We start from the raw sequence: 22,212 nt of genomic DNA, 5'->3' as shown, positions 1-22,212 counted from the left end.
GAAGAAAATTTTTCGGTCGCTACCCGGATTCGAACCCGGGACCTTTGAATGAGAGGCCAACACCTTAAGGAGTAACAGTAGAAAGGCTGCAGAAAGAGTCAGGAGCCCAGAGGAGGGGGCAAGGAAGGTGAGGGGGTGGGGGCAGAAAGAGGAGACGAAAGCAGACGACAGAATATTGCTAGAGAGCAGGAAAGGAGGTGAAAGGAGACAATTTTAGAGAAGAAAATTTTTCGGTCGCTACCCGGATTCGAACCCGGGACCTTTGAATGAGAGGCCAACACCTTAAGGAGTAACAGTAGAAAGGCTGCAGAAAGAGTCAGGAGCCCAGAGGAGGGGGCAAGGAAGGTGAGGGGGTGGGGGCAGAAAGAGGAGACGAAAGCAGACGACAGAATATTGCTAGAGAGCAGGAAAGGAGGTGAAAGGAGACAATTTTAGAGAAGAAAATTTTTCGGTCGCTACCCGGATTCGAACCCGGGACCTTTGAACGAGAGGCCAACACCTTAACCTCTAGGCCACGAGAGCCCCCTGCTATGCTTTTAGTCGTAAAACGTTGAAGTGGTGGAAGAGGATGGCTACCCACCTAATTCACCTTACCAAGGTTCAGGCCGACATTTTATACACCAAATTCAACACGAACAAAATGACACAGGCACAATTCACAGTGGCCCTCACTGAGCAACTTGGTCCTGTGGTTCCAGCTCAAGACCAAGAATGAACCCGCAACTACAACAGAGATGCCCCAGCAACACCGAGGCCTCAGACACGCGTGGATCCTCTGGATGCTCCACGCTTGTCCAACCCAGGATATATGCATTTTCTGGAGAGTATCCCGTCAACCGAAAAGAAAAAAAGCGCTAACAAAAAAGAGCAAATGTTGTACCGTGCCAGGGCGCGCTCACAACACTTTTCTTCGCCTAAAGGTAACAGGGTATCAGTGTTCTGACGGCAAAGTGCCCTAGTGCATAGAGCCCTGCGTCAGGATCTACCACACTTGCAAGGACTTCAAACGGGAAGTCAGGCAACACTACCCATTGTGAGCCTTTCAGCCAAGCCCCTTTCCCCTGCTTTTTTTCTTCTTTGTATAAAAAAGTGTTTTTTTCTCCATTTTTTAATATTTTTTTATCATAATCAATTTTTCAAAGAGTATCAGTGTTTTCAGTAAATGGTTTGCTCTGCTGGATTTTATACCTTCATCCTTATTATGGAACAGTGTAATATTGGGTAGTCCAAGCCCCGCGCGCTGCCGATTGGAAAGCTCGGACGTGACGGAGAAAAATGCAGATTTTCGCATGTTTAACCAAGTCATTTTTATGTCTTTTAATTTCAAATTTGGCCATAAAAATGTGCCCACATTGATCGGTAACATTTCGTCTGTTATATCAATAAGTTTAAATCTACTTTTATTTAACTTTAAACCCATTTATTGGGTTTTGAAGTGAACCAGTAAAATGCAAATAGACCCAGGTTGGCGAGAGCAAAATCCGTGATTTTTGTCATAGATATTTTTTAATCATCGATATCTCGGACCTGGAACGTCGGATTTCTTTGCGGTCTCGACCATAAAAATCTGGAAAAGCTGCTATACTTCCGGATGAAACCTTTTTCTCGTTTTGCTTTCAGGATCCCTTACGAATGTTCGTGTAAAGTTTTGAAAGTGTGATTTATCATGGATTTTGGACTTTTTTTTCGAAAAAAACGCTCCACAGTCAGATGCAGCACCCTTTTATCTACAAATGTGTTATGTTCAAAACGTAATAGAACGCACCAGGATGGACTGAGATGATCGAGTTTAAGACTACGTAAAGCTACTTTGCCTGGACGCGGCCAAGGCAACATGGAGAATCCCGCTGTTCTACCAGCCGGAGCGAGTTTCGGCCAGGATTCGGGTGAAATGCAAAACGAGACATCGCTAACTGCTTCTAATTTAAACTGGACTCATCTGATGAAAACATGTAAGTATTTATCATAAAGAAGTGTTTGTTAATGAATTAATGTGCTGTTTCTTAAACAAATAGATGCCTAGAAGATTGAAGTGCTATTCCATCATTGTGTCTGACGATGACGGTGAAACCAGAGCTTGTTTTCATCCTGACGTGATGGAATAATTTTATGATGAAGTTTAAATTGTTTTTCTGTGTAATAATTGGTATCAAGGATTATATTTTTAACATGTCTGCAAAATGTCAAAGTACTTGGACATGAAGAATAAGCAAAACACGAGCGGAATGACTTGGCCTCTGGTGTGCTATTTTTAGCGATGATAATCTCTTAATAAAAGTCGACATATGATTGGCTGTTTTCATTGGGTTTTCCTGTCGAGAGTAGAAACATAAACAACAAACTTAACCTGTTGTTCATTTATATGTTTTATAAGCACCCCTAGATCTGTATGTTAAATCTCCTACTAAGCCTATCTTACAAAATATCTTGACATTTCAATCGACAGGTGATCAATATGCTGCAAGGAAGAGCCGCTTTCTGATGAATGGGAAAGGATGATGCCCTAAAACCTACCCTCTGTCGGTTTGACAAACCAAGTTCTGGCTCAGCTGTTCTTAGTCAGAGAAGGACAATCAACATGGGGCCATGTAAGTAGATCATTAACCTCTCCCCCCCCCCACCCCCTCTTTTTTAGCGGGTTGGGAGGAACTGCGTTAGCTGTATCATTTATCTTACGGTTTATCTATCCTGTAAAGTGCCTTCGGGCCGTGGGAGCTTCTGCTCAATTTTTATGTGAACTTGTGTGCTAAAAAAAAATGCCTGGGCCACGGGAGCTTCTGCCCAAATTTTGCTGTATGCACCTAATAATATTACGCTTTGGAATTCCTCAGAGCTGAGATTGCTGCCCAGTTTTTATAAATTATAACATTTTATACATAATATGATCTTGTTGTAACTTGTACTTGTTGAAAAATAAATAGATTCACACTGCGGGAGCTTTTGTCCAATTTTGTATGAAGTACCGGTACTTATTAATATCACAGCAAACTCTAAAGAATTGAATATATGGTCTCTTCCACAGGTTCTATCCTGGTTCTTGGAGTTATTTCCAGATCAGATTGTGACTGAGGGGCAACTGCAACACAAGATTGAAGCCAACAGGAAGAAGATGACAATCAACCAGAGCTACAAAGCCGCAATTTCACAATTACGAGTCCGGTAACCTAACCTCCACCACCTATTCTTGTCTTTAAAATAAGGACATATATATATTACTTTGTATTATATTTGTATAAAGATACAAATATTGGTGACTATAGATCTTTAATAGAAAAGTTCAACAAAACAACTAGATCTATTCCTGAGTCGTTTGATACTCGTATTTTTTTCATGAATATTGTCACATATGTCTGCTTTTCTCAACCAAAAGAGCATGTAGCCATTTCTTGATAGAAATGTTTTTAACTGCTTTGCACAGGTCTTGAAATGCTGAAGATTTTGATATAAGATTTGTTATTATAGCTTCATTAGATCAAAAGTTATGGTCTTTTAAATACTAAGGAAATGTCCGAAAACTGCAATTTTCTGTCGACGCGTGATTTTTTCCTTTTTGCCAACTTGAACGTGGATTATTGTTAATTCTGTACTTGTGTCATGTCTGAAAAAAATTGAGCTTAATCTTTGTGTTCAGGGGTGATGATCCATAAAGTAGGAACTCTGTGTGATGCCTCATTCTTATACTGTGAAACTCTCAAAATGGTCTCGGAGCCAATGTGTTACATTTTTTGTGTGAAATGCCTTGATTTTTCACTTTTACATCAGGCCTAAATTTCTTTTTTTTTAAACAATTATATAAGAATTTCTTTGAGTTTTTTAGAATACCATTGTCCTAAGCTTTAGAGAAATATAAACATTTTGAGTTTCAGATAATTTTCTCTTATGTTATTCATGTTCAAAGCTGGCAGAATTTGGACTTTCTAAAAATGTCCTTGAAAATTCTAAGTTGGAAAATCTTTAAATGTTTGTGACTTTTTAATTTATGAAGATAATTTGATCTGGTTTTTTGCATTGTTCCTTATGTGAAAAGCAGTATCTAAATAAACACTGTATTTGCAATTTACAACAGGTTTGAATTTTTGGTTTGTACTACCTACTTTTAACCAGATAGTTTTGGCTGAATATGAATTATCTCCTCTTTATCCATTTTATCACAAAGTCACTGTGACAGATTAAGTGCCCCCCCGGCACAATATTTGAAACAACCCTTCAAAAATCAATAACTTTGATTTTCTGGGTTACAATCACTCAGTGTCCTATGTGCTAACTAAAATTGTAACAAACAACCAATCAAAAAACACCTTTGTGTCACATGACATTGCAGGGTCAGATCTTCAGCCACTGTACGGAACGGAATGTGATTGGCCCCAATGGACTTCTGTGTCATATTTGATTTTAAAAAACACAGCAGAAGTCCATTTGACAGTGTGCGCCGGCCAGCACCATTATTTGATCCTATTTGATCATGCCGATCTGGTCCATTTGACCAATGGGCGGTTTGACCAATAGTCAATTATCGATTTGACCACCGGGAATATGTTCTTACTCTGCACCCATATTGCCACATCCGACGCTCCTATGTCATATTCGAAGCAGAACCCCCAGGAGGCTGCTGAGGTACTGTGTAGACGGCAAAATCCTCGGCCAGAATCACTTTGTCAGCTGGCAGAATCTCCAACGCTTCGTCTAGCAAAATCTGGACACTTCTATCTCCCTCCTGAGGAATGCAGAAAAAACATCAGCTATTCTATAAGTAGCAGTAACTCAGAACGTGAAACGTTGCAATTGACGTAACAAGACAACAGAGATTAGACACATTTGTTCAACGCTGTCCTCTGCCAGTAGTTTTTTGTATGTGGGTCTGGGAGTTGCATGTGTGTGATGCTAAATAGTCTCACAACGTGCATTTTCTGTTTTTTGTTTGTATAGTATAGGGTTTTACGGCGCTAGCAACTTTCTGTTTTTTTACGTGATAAGTTGAGTGGTAATTATGCATTGTACAGTGGATAGACCTTCTGAGGTTTAAGCATGATAAATTCCCACTATTATTATTATTTCATTATTTTTGTTTTTTTAAAAAGGGAGCTAAAAAAGGTCCTAATGGCTAAAATGGAATTAATCAAAATCAATGCAACCCCTACTTCAACAGGATCAGTTCTAAACAGAAATGTAATCATGTCTCACATTAACACAGTAATCTACCAACTGAATGATCTTAGTAATGATGATAAGTGTCAAGCTATGAAGAGCCAATACAAGAAAAATAAGTTCATTTCGCTCTTCATGAGTAAAGTACACACGTTATAATCATTTTTCTTGCTGCAGTGAACGATGACAATACATCTCATTTACCTCAGTATTGATCCTCACTAAGAAAACAACATTATAGACTTTAGGGCATTTTTGGCACACAGTTCAGACCAATTTTCCCTGACACACTAAAAAAAATAATTTAAAGGCATGAACAACAAAACTTTCACCACGATCAGATTCTAATTTCTACTCTATGCGCCAGCTGTATTTGAACAAGACAAGTTGTGAACTTTTGGGAAAAATGTTGCAGTCATCAGGACAGGAGACAAACCATGAGCTGCCAAAAGGCGGGACCACCTCACCTTCAGCTCAGCCGCCCGTGTCTTGTACCTCTGGCTCACATGGGTGATGACCAACATCTTAACATCCAGTTCTTTTGCCAGAGTGGCCGTCATTTCTGAGGAGGAAAACACAAACTTTTACCATGTTTATAGCGTCTTAAAACAAACTTTTACTGTGATTATACCATCATAGAGCAGTGTCGTAGAACAAACTTTTATTGTGTTTAGAGCGCCGTAGAACAAACTTTTTCTGGGGTTATAGCTTTGCAGAACAAACTTTTATTGTGTTCATAGCATTGTAAAACAAACTTAAACTGCGTTTATAGCATTGTAGAGCAAACTTTTACTGTGTTTATAGCGTCATAGAACACCTACCATACCATCATCAGCTTTTGACAGAAAATATATAGCATCACATCAATACATAACCCAACACATCACATTCCCCCCCCCCCTCTTTTAGTGTATCCTTTTTTTCTCCCCCTCCCACTCATTCACTCACTCCTTCCCTTTCTATTAACACATTAAATGGTAATTCTATGGATAAACATGAGGCATACACCAAATGAAAGTAATCAACTTCTCTGAGAGAAAATTAAATTCATATCACTATATACATAAAAAGAACTTTATACAACTTTCTAAACATGTTCTTTAATGGATTAGCCACCTGTTAATTAAAAAAAAATAATCTGAACAATGAGTAAAGGCGAAACGGAACAGACACATTGAAGCGTACAGCTTAGGCCTAGATACATCCTCTCTATATCTATCAGCACATGTGGTTTGTGACAGGGAGGGTAGATCTAATGGTAAATGGGCCTGTTTGCAAGAAGCTCAATTCAGATTATTGATCAGCAATTCCCGAAAGCCAGACGTACTTTCGAACAGGCTTAAACTAACCATCAGCAAGTCAAGTGGGAAACAAGTTTTAATTTGAGATTGAGTCCCTGAGTAGGCCTGAAATCCAGATCAATCCAATTACATCCAAGTACAGTATAACACAGATAGGTCAAACATAGAAGAGTCAAAATCACGCAGCTATCGAACTGTGCCTGCGGTCCTGTTTTTTTATTCTTTATATTTTTAAGATATCCCTCGAACTACGGATCCATCGAACTACCGAGGCAGGTCCCGACGAGTCCGAGCTATCCGTGCCATGCCATACTGTAGTTAATCTTTAGTTTAGTTTTAGTAAGAGTTTTACGGCACTTGCAACACAATAAGGTCGTATAAGTGCCAAAGAATTGATGTGTTACAAGAGAGTATCAAACACCAAAAAGAAGGAGAGAAAAGCATGATAGATGTTTAATAGGAAAGAAGAAGCAGACCACACCACAGCATCCGCCAACCACCCGCTGGTTAATCTGGAAATATCCCAGATTATGAAAATCTAAGTTGACACCCAGCACTACACCCCTCCCCCCCACATACACACACAAACACTCACCAGGCGTGGAGTGGCCATTCTGCACACACTGCTCCCACAGCGAGTTCTCCAGCGTGGCTTCATGCACCAAGACGGTCGCCCCGCGGGCCACTTTGTTCAGCTCGCTCGAGTCGCACGAGTCACCGGACACCACCACCGTCCGCCCGGGAATGGAAGGGCCCACAACCTCTGATGGAGACACCTGGGATAAGGATACGTAGACAAAAATATTGTCACGACGCACTGGAATCAGGCACCATCAGTTCTTTGGCATGTGGAGTTATTGGTATTAACATACAGCTTGTTCATTTGTCCATCCTTCGATGAAAAAATACCCATCTATCTTGAATAATAGAAGTCGAGATATTTGAGATTGAATGAGGCAGGGTTGCCTGGTTTCAGAGGTAAAGTTAGCGAGAAAACGGCCGACAAAGTTTGGTCATTTCCATAGCTTCATAGTCCTTGGAAACTGAAAATTTACATTTTTTGTGCCTTTAATCAAAGTTTTTCCTCTAAAATCCGCACAAAAATCTCTTTTTAAAATGACATAAAAAGTGTTGCGTCAAAAAAAAAAACAAAAAAAAATTTGATGAAAAATGCCAACCAGTGGAAAAGTGCCAAAGATTTCATGTATTATATAAGACAGTAACAAACACAAATAAAGAGGGAGGAGAGATAAATGATGATATCAAACATCTATCCCCCTCATCCCTCCTCCTTTACTTCATATATATATTACTCTCTAGTAACACCTCTAATCTTTGGCACTTACATGACCTATTTGTGTTGCAAGTGCTGTAAAACTTACTGAAATAAAACATACGAGAAGCCAAAAATAAAAAGTTTTTACCATCTGTCCATTTTCCAGGGAGATAGCTTGGCCAGCCTTCAGTTTTGCGTACAGTGGTCCGGGGGGCACGCCCATAGCCTTGAGCTTGGAGGCATCAAGTCTGAACAATAGATTGGCCATAGTCAGTGAGAGAGAGAGAGAGAGAGAGAGAGAGAGAGAGAGAGAGAGAGAGGGAGGGAGGGAGGGAGGGAGGGAGGGAGGGAGGGAGGGAGAGAGAGAGAGAGAGAGAGAGAGAGAGAGAGAGAGAGAGAGAGAGAGAGAGAGAGACAGACAGACAGACAGAGACAGACTGACAGCCAGAAAGAGACAGAGAACCTGTCAGACAAAGAAAGACACACAGAGAGAATAGAAAAAAGGAGCAGGCCACATCAGAATCAGAGCACCGACAACCACACACAGCATAAATTCAGCACAACACTTTAGTGCTCCGAGACAGGTACAACATAATTTGATAGTTAATATTTAGCAATCCATTTACATATTTAGATCATATTATAGGAGGCTGGCTGCTTCAACTCTGCCCATCAGGGCCAAACTGGGCTGAGTAGGAAACAGTGTCTCAGCAGAAGGATAAATTTCCCCCTTCCGGAATCAAACCCAAGTCTTTTGTGAGCAATAGCAAAGGGCTTCAACACTGCACTACAGACTAGATGCTGGTGAGCAGTTAGAGAGCCAGCACACAGACAAGATGGACTTCATCCATTCTAAAATTTGTAGCCTACATTGCTTTGTATGATGTGGGCCAATGGCCATAAACACTGAATAAAATACCTTCCTACCTACCTACTCATAAGTGACAAATGCTAAAAAAATCAAAGTGAAAACGGTTCATACACCTTAACACTTTGCAGTCACACAGCCAGCAATACAAAATACCCTATCTGGTCACCCAGCCAAGAGAATGACTTCTTGGGCCTGTCGCAGAACTGCATCAAGTGGGTGGAACGGACAATTTTCAGTCGCATTATTGCAAGTGATTGCAAAGTATTAGCATATAAACAAAATGTTCAAGACATGAAACAGATAAAAATGCTCACTTTCCAGATTTGGGAGACTCTTGGACGACAAATGTGAAACTGGGTACCCGATGTTTGACCCACACTGCCTTGACGGTCAGCTTCGGGTCAGAGTACCTGGAGAAACACACACAATACCCACAAGGCTTATCGTCCACATTAAACCATGAATAATTTAAAAAATTTGCAAAAGTAAAAATAAGCACATCAACACGATAACTGCCATTCAGTGCAGAGAGAAAACAGTAAGACAGACCGATAGAATATGCGGAGAAACGCACCACATCAGCAATGATTATCATCCCCATTAGGCCGTGTGTAATTTTGTTACAGTAAAGAGAAAGCCAGAGCTTTCAACCTTCCTCTTATTAAAAAAATAAATAAATGAAAATAAAATTAAGAATGGCTTACTTTCACTCAGATTTTGTTCAGCAGCTCACTCTCCCCATGTAACTTCTGTCACTACAGTTTCACTTTACTTTTCATGGAAGGGCCCGAATTCTTAAAAAAAAAAGTTTTTTTGAAACTTTCTATGCAGTCAAAGTCCCTCTAAAACTTGATTACAACAAAACACACAATTATGTTTAAAACAAACATTGCCAATATAATTATTTTGCCCTTGCTCATTTATATAAAAGTAATTGTGAATAAGACGACAAAACAAAAGGGAAAAAAAAAAACCTTGAGTAAGGCGAGTCAAGAAGAGGAACAACTCACAAGTGCCAGATTAAATTGTCATCGGGTCGGATCAGACGACCCTCTCGCTCACACGGGTGGAAGGGGACGGAGGATGGCACTTGGAGAGGCCACTCCTGTAGAAGGTAGAGAGAATAAAGACATTAACTCACTTCAGACGGGTCACACAACAGTTGCGCGACCCCCGCCGCGACGCTCGCGACGGGTCTCACAAGCCCTGCGTGACCAACTTTGGAATTTTTTTTTCGCTCTACAAATCACGCACGGATCGCGAGACCCGCCTCGTACCCTTGTTTGGCCAAGCCTGAGCTACTTAGACTTCGTTTCGTATCTCTGGGGCCGGTAGTCTTTAAGTTATTGAAGGTGAAGGACAGTGACCCCAACTGGGGTTGAACAGACCGGAACACGCGCTTTGTTTTTTTCTATACAGCTGATAGTAATCCGACAGTCGCGTCGTAGTAACGGTCGAAGAAGTCGCATGTACAAGAATCACATAATTTCGCAGTTTTCTATACTTCTGTGCGTTTTACTAGTTCTAGTGTCTCAGAATATGATGTGTCTAATAGTTAGGATCCTGGATATGTACCCGAACACGGCCCGAGTCGTAGTTCTAGGGCTAGATCTAGCACTAGTACCGGTGTTGTTTTTCTGTCTCATGTAATTCAGTGTATGGGTCTGAATCAATGCACAGACCAGCTTTTATATTTTCACCAAACACTCGCACATGTATACAAATCAAACCAAACACTCGCACATGTATACAAATCAAACCAGAACACTTTGAACTTTTATTTTTGTTGTTGCAGTGAATTTCATTCTACTTGTCACGTCTCTGGAAATTTTTCGGAAAATCAAATTCATGCCAATTTTTTAAAAATCATACAAATTAAAGTATTAGACTTAGACAACTTTAGTTTTTTGTATTAGATTAAACTTGAATGTTACTTTACTGTTTCAAAAAATGATTACAATAGGGTAATTCTGAGAGTTGTGATTTATTGAAATACCCCAAAAAACGCCAGTCTTCAACGCTTGTGACTGGTGAAATGGCCCAGTCGCAAGTGAGTTAAATTAGCTTTAGTTTTAATACGGTACGAGTTTTACGGCACTTGCAACACAATTAGGTCATATAAGTGTCGAAGATCGTGGTATAACAAGACAGTATGATACAAAGAAGACACAGAGATAATGACGATAGATGCTTGATAATAGTAAAGAAGGAAAAAAACCCACACCAGAGCACCTGCCAACCACCCAAGGAATGAAAACAAAAACAGAAACCGTGAATAACAGCAGTAATAATTAAATGCAAAACTAAAAACGATAGTCATCACAAGAAATGGTAATGGTCAAAACTAGTAAATATATATATATTAAAGATTACAATAGCTTACAAACAGCAAATAAAAGAACAAAAAAAAGCTAAGAACAGCATTTATCAAAGTTGGCAACAGCTAAACAGAGCAGGAAAAAGGTAAAACATAATGACAGCTGAATACATAGGATAGGGGCCCGTATAGATCGACCCGTAACACCAACAACTGGATACCCTCACAGAGGTAGCACACATTTGACGCTGCATGTAAATTTATATTATAAAAAGCAAAAACTATAACGACAACCAGTGCACCATCCCAGTCACTACCTTAGCATCTGCTTGTTTGAACAGGAAGAAGCACATTGAATCAAAAATTATAATTTAGTTGTGGGGAAAAAATGTGAGACAGAAATAACAGAAGGAAAGTAAAGAAGTAGGACCTACCAGAAGCGCCTTTCAACCACCTGCTTGACATCCACAACCAGCCCCCCCCCCCCCCCAAAATCAAGACACAAAGCAAGCTACTACACCATCCCCCGCACTACCTCAGCATCCAGGGGCTGCTGCTCAGGGATAGTCTCCAGCTCATGGACGATGAAGTCGAAGCAGACGTCAGCACGTGACAGGGCCAGGTTGGTACACACGAAGTGACGTAGACCCACCGGCCCGTAAATCTCCAGCGGCTCTGTGCGCAGACTGTTCTGTGAGACGGTGCACAGTAGGCCTGGGAGGCCAAATGACTAAGTAAAGAGAAGCACATCAGATCAGCACAATCAATATTGAATAATGGTCATTTTGTGTGTGTAGGGGGGGGGGTAAGTCTTCATTTTTAGTAAGTTTTATATCCCTTGCAATACAAATAATAGGTCACATAAGTGCCAAAGATTAGAGGCATTACGACAAGAGAATAACATTCAAAGAAAAGGAGGGAAGATAACGACGATGAATATTTCATAGGATAAAATGGACAAACCACACCACAGCATCCACCAACCATCATTGCACTTAGACTTAGTACTAGCCATCATAAACCAAATTTCTTCAAACAGAATCAGTGTAAGTGGTATTTCATTCAATTCCTTATCTCTTTCTAATTTCATTGCTTTCTATCAAACACATGCATTGCCGTTCAACTCTCAGTCCAAGATGCATGGGTGATATCACAAAGTCCACCTCCATGCTTTCCACTTGAGAATTGAGTTGAAAAGAACACTTGTTTCATGGCACTTTCAACACAACTTGGTCATGTAAGTGCCAGCGTGCGCCATTCAATCGTGTAACATCATATTATAGAGAAATGAAATACATTTGGCATAATTGGGGATACTAGAAGTAACTGCGGAGATTCAGAAAATAAATAAGCCCACTTTAATAATGTCGCTTAATTAATATATTATTATTATTATATATATATACGATTGACAGAAACCTCTTAACATAGCGGACACACTTACATGGTCACCATGCAGATGGGTGATAAAGATTTTGCTGATTTTCCCCGGCTTGAGTGGACTCTTCATGAGCTGAACCTGGGCACCCTCTCCACAGTCAAACAGCCAGATTCCTTCGTCTGAGAACGCGTATACAAATACAGACATCAGATTTATGTATGCACAGATTGTTTAGTAAAGTCGAAGTAGTTTTATGTCCCCATCAACAAATATTAAATCATTTAGAAATTGAGCAGCAGATAACTTTGGCTGACACCACACTGGGACATACACTCAGAAAATGCACACATTGTTTCATAGAGTTGGGACTGTTTTTTATGCCACTGTTAACACGCATAATATGGGTTTAAACAGAAATATGTTGACGAAAAAATAATGTCATATAGCTGCTTTTCCTTATATCCTATCTGATGGATTTCAGTGAAAATTACAGAAATAAAGGGAAAATGGAAAAAAATGACATCCCTGTTACAACTACACAAAAGACAGGTGTAGATCTATGTCAACTGACCATGAGACAGAGCCGTACAAGAGACACATCTCGACGGGGTCGGGTACGCTGAGGCAGTCCCGAGAAATGTCAGGGCCAAAGTGTTCATCACATCAAATCAGCAGGTGTCGCTGAATCAGTCAGCGAGGCACTTGTGAGGAGTATCTAGAGGTAAAAAAAAATGTGTGACCACTTTCTTGCTAACTCAAGTACAAGAAAGAAATTAAGAGCATCCGTGTGTGTAGATTCCCCCAACAACATTTCTCGGGTTCATGCGGGGTGCCCATTACAGCTGGATCGGGTCGATCGCCCAACTTGGTCACCTGAAACTGAAAACAAACATGTATGTTTTTGAGGCGACCGAGTCAGGCGCCCATCCCGCAGATCCCATCCGTAATCATTTTATAACGGGCACCCCGTGTATAAAATTTGGACATAAAATTTAGGCCTACCCAATCTTTGGTCATTATAATGTTATATTATAATTAGAAATCTAGATCTATACAGACATAAATATAAATGATAGATCTAGTTTCGAGGCCTAGATCTAAGATGTATGGAAGATTGCGGATGTCTTTTCGATGAACGATCGTTTTTCCTCCGTTTTGGAGTTGGAGAAATCAATTTATAAGTCAATTTGAAGAAAAGAATGTGTCATAATTTCAATCAAGCACCGATGAGTAGCGAGTAGCGAACTACTCTTCACAAGCGGACGGTTCGTTACCCGTCCGCTCGTTTGCAGGTAGTGCCAGTGAGTAGTTCGTTACTAGCAGGCGCTAATTTTGCGAGCCCGACCCAACCCTACTTACCGCGTCTGTGTCTGTAGACTTCGTGGCGATTTTGTAGTTTTGTTCGTTTAAGTCAAGAGTAGAGGGGTTTCAAGGGGGGACCTATAAAAATATGGAGGTGGGGGGCTTCAAGGGGGCATGCCCCCCTGAATTTTATCCTAATTTGAATTTTTATGTTTTACAGTTAGGTTGCATCCCTACTCTTTGTGTAGCCTATTTCAAATAGTATTTGGTCATTAAGGCTTCTGGATTTCTTCTCTGAATGTAAACAAATGGATCGTGGACTTTAACGAATGGAACTACAAGATCACAGACTTCGTGACTTTGTTCCCGGTTACCCGGTCTGTGTATGTATACACTCCCACTGTAAAAACCATGGAAGTGGCTATTCTCACCCGGGGTGAGAATAGAAATACGATCGATCTCTCACCCCGGGTGAGACTTGCCACCGTAGGCTATTCTCACCCGGTGTGAAACAAGACCTGTTTTTCCTAAGGAAGTGGCTATTCTCATCCGGGGTGAGAATAGAAAAACGATCTACCTCTCACCCCGGGTGAGACTTGCAACCGGTTTGAAACAAGATCTGTTTTTCCTCATTTCGGAATACTTTCTATCGATGTGGATGATCAAATTGATAAAAGCCAAGAAAAAATTACGTTATAGCACAAAAGTAAGCTAATTTGATCGTCTTCAAAGATGCTATGGCTATTTCACTGTTAGAATCGAGCCGAACTATGCGGGTCGCCATTTTGTTTTGCCCGGAAGTTCTCGCAAGATCTACTCCTCCCCTCTCTTTCTGAATACTGTCTATCGGTGTGGATGATCAAATTGACTACAAAGATGCTACGGCTATTTAACTTTTCGAAATCGAGCCGAACTACGCGGGTCGCCATTTTGTTTTGACCAGAAGTTCTCGCGCTACTCCTCTCTCTCTTTCTCTCCACTGCCGACAGACAAAATTGTACGCTTTTAGTAGGCTACAGTTGTAATGGAACGTTTGTTCACTGCACAGAATTCTACAATTTTTCTGTTATCACAGTGTAGAATTCTGTGGTTTAGGGTGAACGCAAAATTTGTTTGCCTAGATCTAGGCTATAACGGTGAACGCGCACCGGGTGAGAATAGCCAAAAGGCTCGCCTGCACTATTCTCACCGCGGGTGAGAATAGAGGTGGCCTTTTCCTAATTTTGGAATACTTTCTATCGATGTGGATGATCAAATGGATAAAGGCATAGAAAAGATTACGTTATAGCACAAAAATAAGCTAATTTTATCGACTACAAAGATGCTTATAGATGGCTATTTCACTTTTCGAATTGAGCCGAACTACGGGGGTCGCCATTTTGTTTTGCCCGGAAGTTCTCACAAGATCTACTCACTCGTCCCCTCTCTTCTCTCTCTCTCTATCTCTTTCTGTAATACTGTTTATCGGTGTGGACGATCAAATTGACCAAAACAAAGTTAAAAAATGATGTTAAAACACAAAAGTAAATTAAATTTGGTGGTCTACAAAGATGCTACGGCTATTTAGCTTTTCGAATCGAGCCGAACTACGCGGGTCGCCATTTTGTTTTGCCCGGAAGTTCTCGCGCTACTCCTCTCTCTCTCCACTGCCCACAGACAAAATTGTACGCTTTTAGTAGGCTAACAGTAGAAATGGAATGTTTGTTCACGGCACAGAATTCTACAATTTTTCTGTTATCACAGTGTAGAATTCTGTGTTTTAGGGTGAACGCAAAATTGGTCGGCCTAGATCTAGGCTATAACGGTGAACGCGCACCGGGTGAAAATAGCCAAAAGACTCGCCTGCACTATTCTCACCTGGGGTGAGAATAGAGGTGGCCAAAACTTAAAACCATGGTCCCGCTCTCCCCAGATTCTTCTCCATCATGCAGAATTTAATGAAGGGAGTGTATACAGACCCGGTAACCGGGAACAAAGTCACAAAGTATACAGACCAGGTAGGGGAATTCTTTTGTGATTTCGGAGAGTTTCAGCGCCATCTTGGCTCAGGGTAGACCTAGGTTCTTCTAGATCTATGGCCTAGGTGTAGATCTAAATCTAGACAGACAGACATAAATCATTGATCTAGTTTCGAGGCTAGCCTAGATCTTGGTCTAAATGAAGATTGCGGATGTCTTCTCGATGAACGATCGTTTTTCCTCCGTTTTGGAGTTGGAAGAATCGCAATCTGAAGAAAGGAACAATGTCATGATTTCGATCGAGCAGTCACCCTCTCTATTTCCAGCTGTCTCCCTCTCTCTCTCTCTCTCTCACACACACACACACACACACACACTAGATTTCTACGGGTCTGGGGGCTGAAACTCTCCGAAATCACAAAAGAGTTCCCCTACCGGGTCTGCATACTATGATACTTCGTGACTTTGTTCCCGGTTACCGGGTCTGTATACTATACTATACACTTCGTTTAATGAAAGATTGGATCTTTCTAACCAACTCTGTGATGGCCATCTCCGATGCTTGTCGACGGAAAACGAAATGACCATCCATTAGCCATGCCATATTAGATTAGGAGGGCCTATCATACATATCATCAAGATCTAGATAGATCTAGATATAGACTAGATAAATAGATCTAACCCTAACTGTCCTCCCTGGAGGTAACACTGTCACTGGGGGTGAGAAAAGTTCAATGATTTTCAAAAATCATTTAGACTAAATTCTAGATCTAGATTACCTTTTCGGATCCGTTACTTTTTTAATAATATAACTGGAACTCACTCTTCTCTCTCTGTACTTGATGAAACTGGGTGTAGTAGTGAGTGACTGACTGAACTGAATGGCGGCAGTTTCAAGAGTTTCTCACTTCTCACCACAATTTGTCAGAGTCACAATCACGCAAGTTGAAGACCAAAGTGGAAATTGACTGGAGCTTGCTTGCAGTTGCTTGCAGTTTCTTTTCCTACTCTCGTACGCTAAAAGCATGCCAGGCTTGAGAACAGTAGTCAGAATAACTTATGATTCCGACCTGTCATAATAATAATAGATAATATTATAGAGATCTATTCATTTTTTTTGTTCTGCATGCTCCCGTGTGTACATGAACACATATCACCATTACATGAACACACAGATAACATACACACACAATGATAGTAGTACACAACAAGACAAAATAATAATCAAGCAGCTATACTAAGATTAAAACTTTTCTGTAGGCTACCAAGTTCGTGACGTTTTGTCTTCAGCTTCATGTTTGGGGTGCAAGCAAGGAGGTTATGCAGTAAGGTCCTTGAGTGCAAGAGTGCTTAGACAAAAAAAAAGCCAATGTGGCAGTGCTACAATTCGAACTCTTATTAGGTCAAGATCTATAGGCCTAGCCGCTTAGTATAAAATACTAAATTGATTTGTACCCGTGGCGTTGAGAGATTGGTCTGTCTTTTTCGTGTTCAAAAATTGCTCATGAGTGTGCACTGTCAGCATTTAAAACACTGATGATAAAACTAATCTGTGGTTGTTACCACGACCCAAGAAGATCCGACCGGAGACTTCTTTTTAAAAGGGTAAAAGTGGGCCGTCTTCAATCGGAAAACTCGACCTAACATGACCTATTTCAAAACATGACCTTTAACTTTTAACCTTATCAGCTGTCAGCAGCGACCCGGCGGCCAGTGAAGCCAAGTGTGTGTACACTGTGTTGTGTAGTGTGTAGGGTCAAACAAAAGTGAAGTAGCTTGGAATGTTGGACCAGAATTGGCCTGCTCAGCCTAGATCTAGCCTAGAGAAGGAAGGAGATAAAAGGGCAGAAGAGGGTAGAACCGCAACGCGAACTATCACAAAGGTTGTACACATTGCATGACAGTGACTGGCACAGCAAGCACACGTATCTCTGGTCCCTCGTTATTATGTGAAAGCATGCCCCATCAACTGATAAGATCACTCTAGGCCGAAGTCCCAACGTAGAATATATGTCATTAAGTAGTATCATACAGAACAGTGAAGAGCAGAGAACTGAACTTTTACCGGAGTAAGAACTACGAACGTCGTACGCAATAGTCGTTTCGTGAGCTTCTCTAAATTTCTGTGCCCAGCTGTATCTCTGCTGCCGTTAAAATGAGTGGGAGTACAGTTTTCATTTCTAAAACAATCCCCCTTCGTGGTCTTGAACGACTGAAGGAGAACTGCCAAGTGAAGCTACGGGAAGACGAGACCCCGATACCACTGGAGGAATACAAACGATCAGTGGTTGGAATGGATGCGTTGTTCATTCACCCGCCGGCACCGATCAACAAAGAGATTCTGGACTTGGCTGGTAAGTAAATCATTTGCCAAGTGTTGCGTTTTCTTTTGAGGTAATCAGTCATACTTTTCCTATCCCGCTGCCATTTGAGTTCTAGTCCTTTGGCCTGAATCAGTCAAAAGAGCTGGGCATTTGCGACTCCTATTATCTTGTCAATGTTCCTATTTGGAACCCAGAGCTGACTTACTCAAAGTCAAAGGATACTGTTGTTTTCCCCAATAACAATGTAAATATATTCTTAACCCAAACTCCTGGGGCGGTAACGAACCCAATGTTCTTCTCCTGGGGGAGGAGCGCCTATACCTGCCTCAGTGCTGCGACCGCGGGGAGGAGGTGCAGGTGTAGAGAGTGCCATTTATTTTTATATTCCACCAGGAAAGGAGGGGGGGGGGGGATCTTACCGCGTTAGGTCACTGTGACGTGTCACACTGGAAGGAGGAAATGCGCATATATTGATAATAATAACAATGTATGTTCGCATGGCCTAAGCTTGATGCAGTTTCACCAATTTGATATGCATGCCTGGTCGCTTGAACGGGGTTTGAAGTAGGTCAACAGTACAGTTAAACTTTGACAGATAATTTCTTCATGTTGTTTAGCAGAGTGCTTTTTAAGAATTTTTTCTTCGTAAGTGATTTATGGCACGCCTTGTAAACAACATAAATAGTTTTATTGTAACTTTGTAAGTGTCGAGCAGAGTGCTAGCTAACTTAATGACTTACTTGGATCCAGAGCTAGAATCATAGTAGGCGGCACATGTCCATAACTGCTCATCTCTCCTTTCCAGCGTCCACCCCAGGGTACCTAATCTAATGACTAATTAAAAAACAAAAAGGAGAGGAGATTCTTTAAAAAAAAATACTATTCTGGTCAGATGTTGGTCTATTTTTTAGTCATGTAAGTCATTAACCACATGTGAAGTTGCCAGCTTTTGGTTTTGGAAATTGAAGAAAAAAAAGGGGAAGGGGTGTGGTTGGCATGCACTTATTTTCAACCTCAGAATTTTCATGCCTTCTCTGCATGCATGTAATAATAATAATGATAATGATTATGATAAAGTAATAATCTGTACTATTACTCCAGCAGCAGACCTGATAGCATTCTGAAACAATCTCTACTTCCTGGGAAGCATACAGTGCAATTCCATTAACATTAACATAGGCCAACTGACAATGATCTTTCGCTGTATATAGCTAGCTGGATACCCATTTCCACGTGGGTGAAGAGAGGAACATTTCTGTAAAGTGCCTTTCCCAAGGACACAACGTTGGGCCTGCGGCTCCGAACCCCCGAACTCGCAACCACACGATGAGGAGTCCGGTAGCCCATTGTTGCACGATCGGTTCTGTTCGGTTTGATTTGGTAGGCGGGCGGGGCTAGCCAAATTGAGGGCATACGACCATCGTGGGAAAGTCCGACTCGCAGCATCAAAGGACACATTTTAATGCGTTTGTTTCAGTCAGGCTGCGAATCGGGTGATCGTTGGGCGATCGGTTGGCGATCCGACAATGGCCACTGGGTATATAACCGGAGATGTCTAGTCTCCGGTATAACCAATACACTACCGACGCATTTCGATGTGTAGGCCTATATTTATATTATACAGCCTCCCCCCCCCCCCAACACACACCCAACTTGTGAAAATAGTCAACGTTTTTCTTTTGATTTGATTTAATGTCTCCTATCTCCCCCTTTCGTTCTTTCTCTCTCTCTCTCTCTCTCTCTCTCTCTCTCTCTCTCTCTCTCTCTCTCTCTCTCTCTCTCTCTCTCTCTCTCTCTCTCTCTCTCTTCCCCCTTTCCGATTACACACACACACTCATACACACACACTCATACACACACACACACACACACACACACACACACACACACACAAACACACATACACACACACATACACACACACGCACGCATGTATGCACAATACACATATATACAATTTTATCAATTCATTTATCTAATTTGCCCCCACTACACTCGACTTGCCCCCCCCCCCTCTCAACCCCAGGTCCTCAACTCAAGGTAGTGGGCACGATGTCTGTTGGCCTGGACCACGTTGACCTTGAGGAGTGCCGGCGTCGAGGGGTCAAGGTCGGCTACACACCGGAAGTGCTCACCAAGGCTGTGGCCGAAATGACCGTGGGCCTCACTCTGGCTACTGCACGCCGCTATGAAGAAGGTGGGTAGCGATGTTCGGTCGTTTTGTTTTGGTTGTTTTTGCTTGCTTGGGTTTTTTGTCACTGATTTGATCAGTTTGGGCATTCTTGATTTTCATCATCATCATCATCATCATCATCATCATCATCATCATCATCATCATCATCATCATCATCATCATCATCATCATCGCAATCATATACATGTATACATGTAATATGGAAAATACAGTCATTCGCGGAAGGGCCTCCCAAGTTTCCATATATACTATACTATAAAGCTTGCCTTTATTAAAGAAGCACTGGCTCTGGCCACCTGGAAACTCTGCTACTGTCTTGTATGTCACGTGACTCTTCTCAAGCTAACGTTCTGTGGACACGGTTGCAGTGTTGCATGGCCACATCTCTCCAGTAAATAAGTGATTTTCAACACTGTCGGGATATTTAAGAGGATGGACCTCCGAATATAATGTCCAACTCTGCCGACTGGACCAACCCAGTTAATTGTTTGCGAGCCTTAAAAACTCCACGAAACGACCCAAGTCCAACTAGCCGGGGATTCGAACTAGGGTCATTCGCTCTGGGGCCCAGCATGACACTGCCTGAGCAATAGAGTGCCCTTGCCATTTTCTGGTTGGCCAATCGTTTGGATTCTGGACATAGTTGATATTATACGTTTGTGTGTATGATAAGATACTGTGTACTGCCACTGGTAAGCCCGACTTCTTTACTATTCATCCGTTGTTTTTTGTGTCTATGACTTCGTGCCTCCCGTATATTCAAGCTAAATACATAGTACATTTTATGTTCGCTTAGCCTGTTTTGGCGTGTCCTGAGTCTACTAATGTGCGAGATTTTGGAGGGCGCCACTGATAGATCCTGTGTATTTCTTTACATTCCCCCTGCTATGTATCTTTCTTGTCTTTACCATGCTGCAGCTGATTCTCTGTCTGGATATAAAATTCTTATATCATAGGCCTATATACTAATGTAAGCTCATCCCATCGCATCTCCTCTCGTCTCGTCTCATCTCGTCTCTTCTCATCTTGTCTCATCTCATCTTGTCTCATCTCATCTCTTCTCACCTCATGCTTTCTCTTCTCTTCTCTTCTCTTCTCTTCTCTTCTCCTCTCTTCTCCTATCTTATCTTATCTATCTTGTCTTATCTCTCCCAGCAATGCGGTCGGTTCACAACGGCGTCTGGGGCACCAGGTGGGAGAACGCCCTGTGGATGGCCGGACAACAGATCTCAGACTCAGTCGTCGGAATCGTCGGGCTCGGCAGAATCGGTCTGGCCGTGGCTCGAAGGCTGAAAGCTTTCGAACCTTCCCGAATCCTCTACTGCGGGAACTCCCCTAAGCAAGGCGGGGTGGATATCGGGGCCGAGTTTGTCAGCTTTGAAGAACTGTTGTCCGCGTCAGATTTTGTGATTGCGACTTGCGCCATCTCCGAGAAAACGAAGGGTCTCTTTAACGAGAGCGCTTTCAAACAAATGAAAAATAACGCCGTGTTCATCAACGTCACACGGGGCGTGCTGGTGGATCAAGAGGCGCTGTTTCAGGCGCTGACAACCAATCAGATTGCAGCGGCGGGGCTTGACGTCACGACGCCGGAGCCTCTCCCGACCAATCACAAGCTCTTGTCGCTGCCCAACTGCACAGTAACGCCACATCTCGGAAGCGCGACCTCTTCCACCCGTAACGCCATGTGTGACCTGACGGTGGACAACATTTTGGCGGGACTCAGGGGTCAGCAGCTGCCATCTCCTGCCTGTTAGTTAAGTCCTTCATATAGTAGTGAATATAGAATACATTTATTATTCAGTTACCTAACATAAAACAACAATAAATAACTTACAGTGAAATACGCTTTAACAAAAATCTATAGGACTGCCGGATTGTCTGTAGTTCATCTGGGTTTGCGGTTAAACAAAGGTTGCTCAAATTCAAATGAAAAAGAAGAAAAAATCGGGGATTTGCTTTCTTTCCGTTCACTGCTGTTTTCTGTTTAACCGCGTTCCGTTTAAGCGGACTCCACTACAGCGTACTATAGTCTCATTGAGCGGCCCACCATGTATCAACGCACATTCCCTGCATCTGTGGTGTAGTTATTGGGCTCTTCGCTGTTACACACATAAGACTTGGGTTTGATCCTCAAGAGGGG

General features: G+C 41.8%; 2 protein-coding genes across 2 annotated transcripts; one reads left to right on the top strand and one right to left on the bottom strand.

Annotated features, from left to right (window-relative positions):
- Positions 1-1,110: 1,110 nt before the first annotated feature.
- LOC101862682 (zinc phosphodiesterase ELAC protein 1) lies at positions 1,111-16,406 on the bottom strand (the record flags this gene model as incomplete). The annotated part of the gene is given in 10 exon segments (XM_005108375.3): positions 1,111-4,714; positions 5,613-5,707; positions 7,042-7,222; positions 7,871-7,970; positions 8,908-9,003; positions 9,604-9,698; positions 11,446-11,640; positions 12,355-12,470; positions 12,863-13,006; positions 16,375-16,406. Coding segments are annotated over 9 exon segments (1,107 nt in total). The 3' UTR covers positions 1,111-4,573.
- A 388-nt stretch (positions 16,407-16,794) lies between these two features.
- LOC101862302 (glyoxylate reductase/hydroxypyruvate reductase) lies at positions 16,795-22,212 on the top strand. The gene is made up of 3 exons (XM_005108373.3): positions 16,795-17,905; positions 19,902-20,072; positions 21,225-22,212. Exons 1-3 carry the CDS (start codon positions 17,707-17,709, stop codon positions 21,824-21,826), a joined length of 972 nt encoding a protein of 323 aa, XP_005108430.1. The 5' UTR covers positions 16,795-17,706; the 3' UTR covers positions 21,827-22,212.

The sequence above is a fragment of the Aplysia californica genome, unplaced genomic scaffold (assembly GCF_000002075.1).
Source record: "Aplysia californica isolate F4 #8 unplaced genomic scaffold, AplCal3.0 scaffold00684, whole genome shotgun sequence".
Classification (NCBI taxonomy): Eukaryota; Metazoa; Mollusca; class Gastropoda; order Aplysiida; family Aplysiidae; genus Aplysia; species Aplysia californica.
This window is presented reverse-complemented; position numbering and strand designations above follow the sequence as displayed.

What these genes read in the sequence shown, in the direction of transcription:
- LOC101862302 (XM_005108373.3), top strand. Translation starts at nt 17,707, where the DNA reads ATGAGTGGGAGTACAGTTTTCATTTCTAAAACAATCCCCCTTCGTGGT. An exon ending in AGAGATTCTGGACTTGGCTG is followed by an intron (nt 17,906 to 19,901) that starts GTAAGTAAATCA and finishes TCTCAACCCCAG; the next exon opens with GTCCTCAACTCAAGGTAGTG. An exon ending in TGCACGCCGCTATGAAGAAG is followed by an intron (nt 20,073 to 21,224) that starts GTGGGTAGCGAT and finishes TATCTCTCCCAG; the next exon opens with CAATGCGGTCGGTTCACAAC.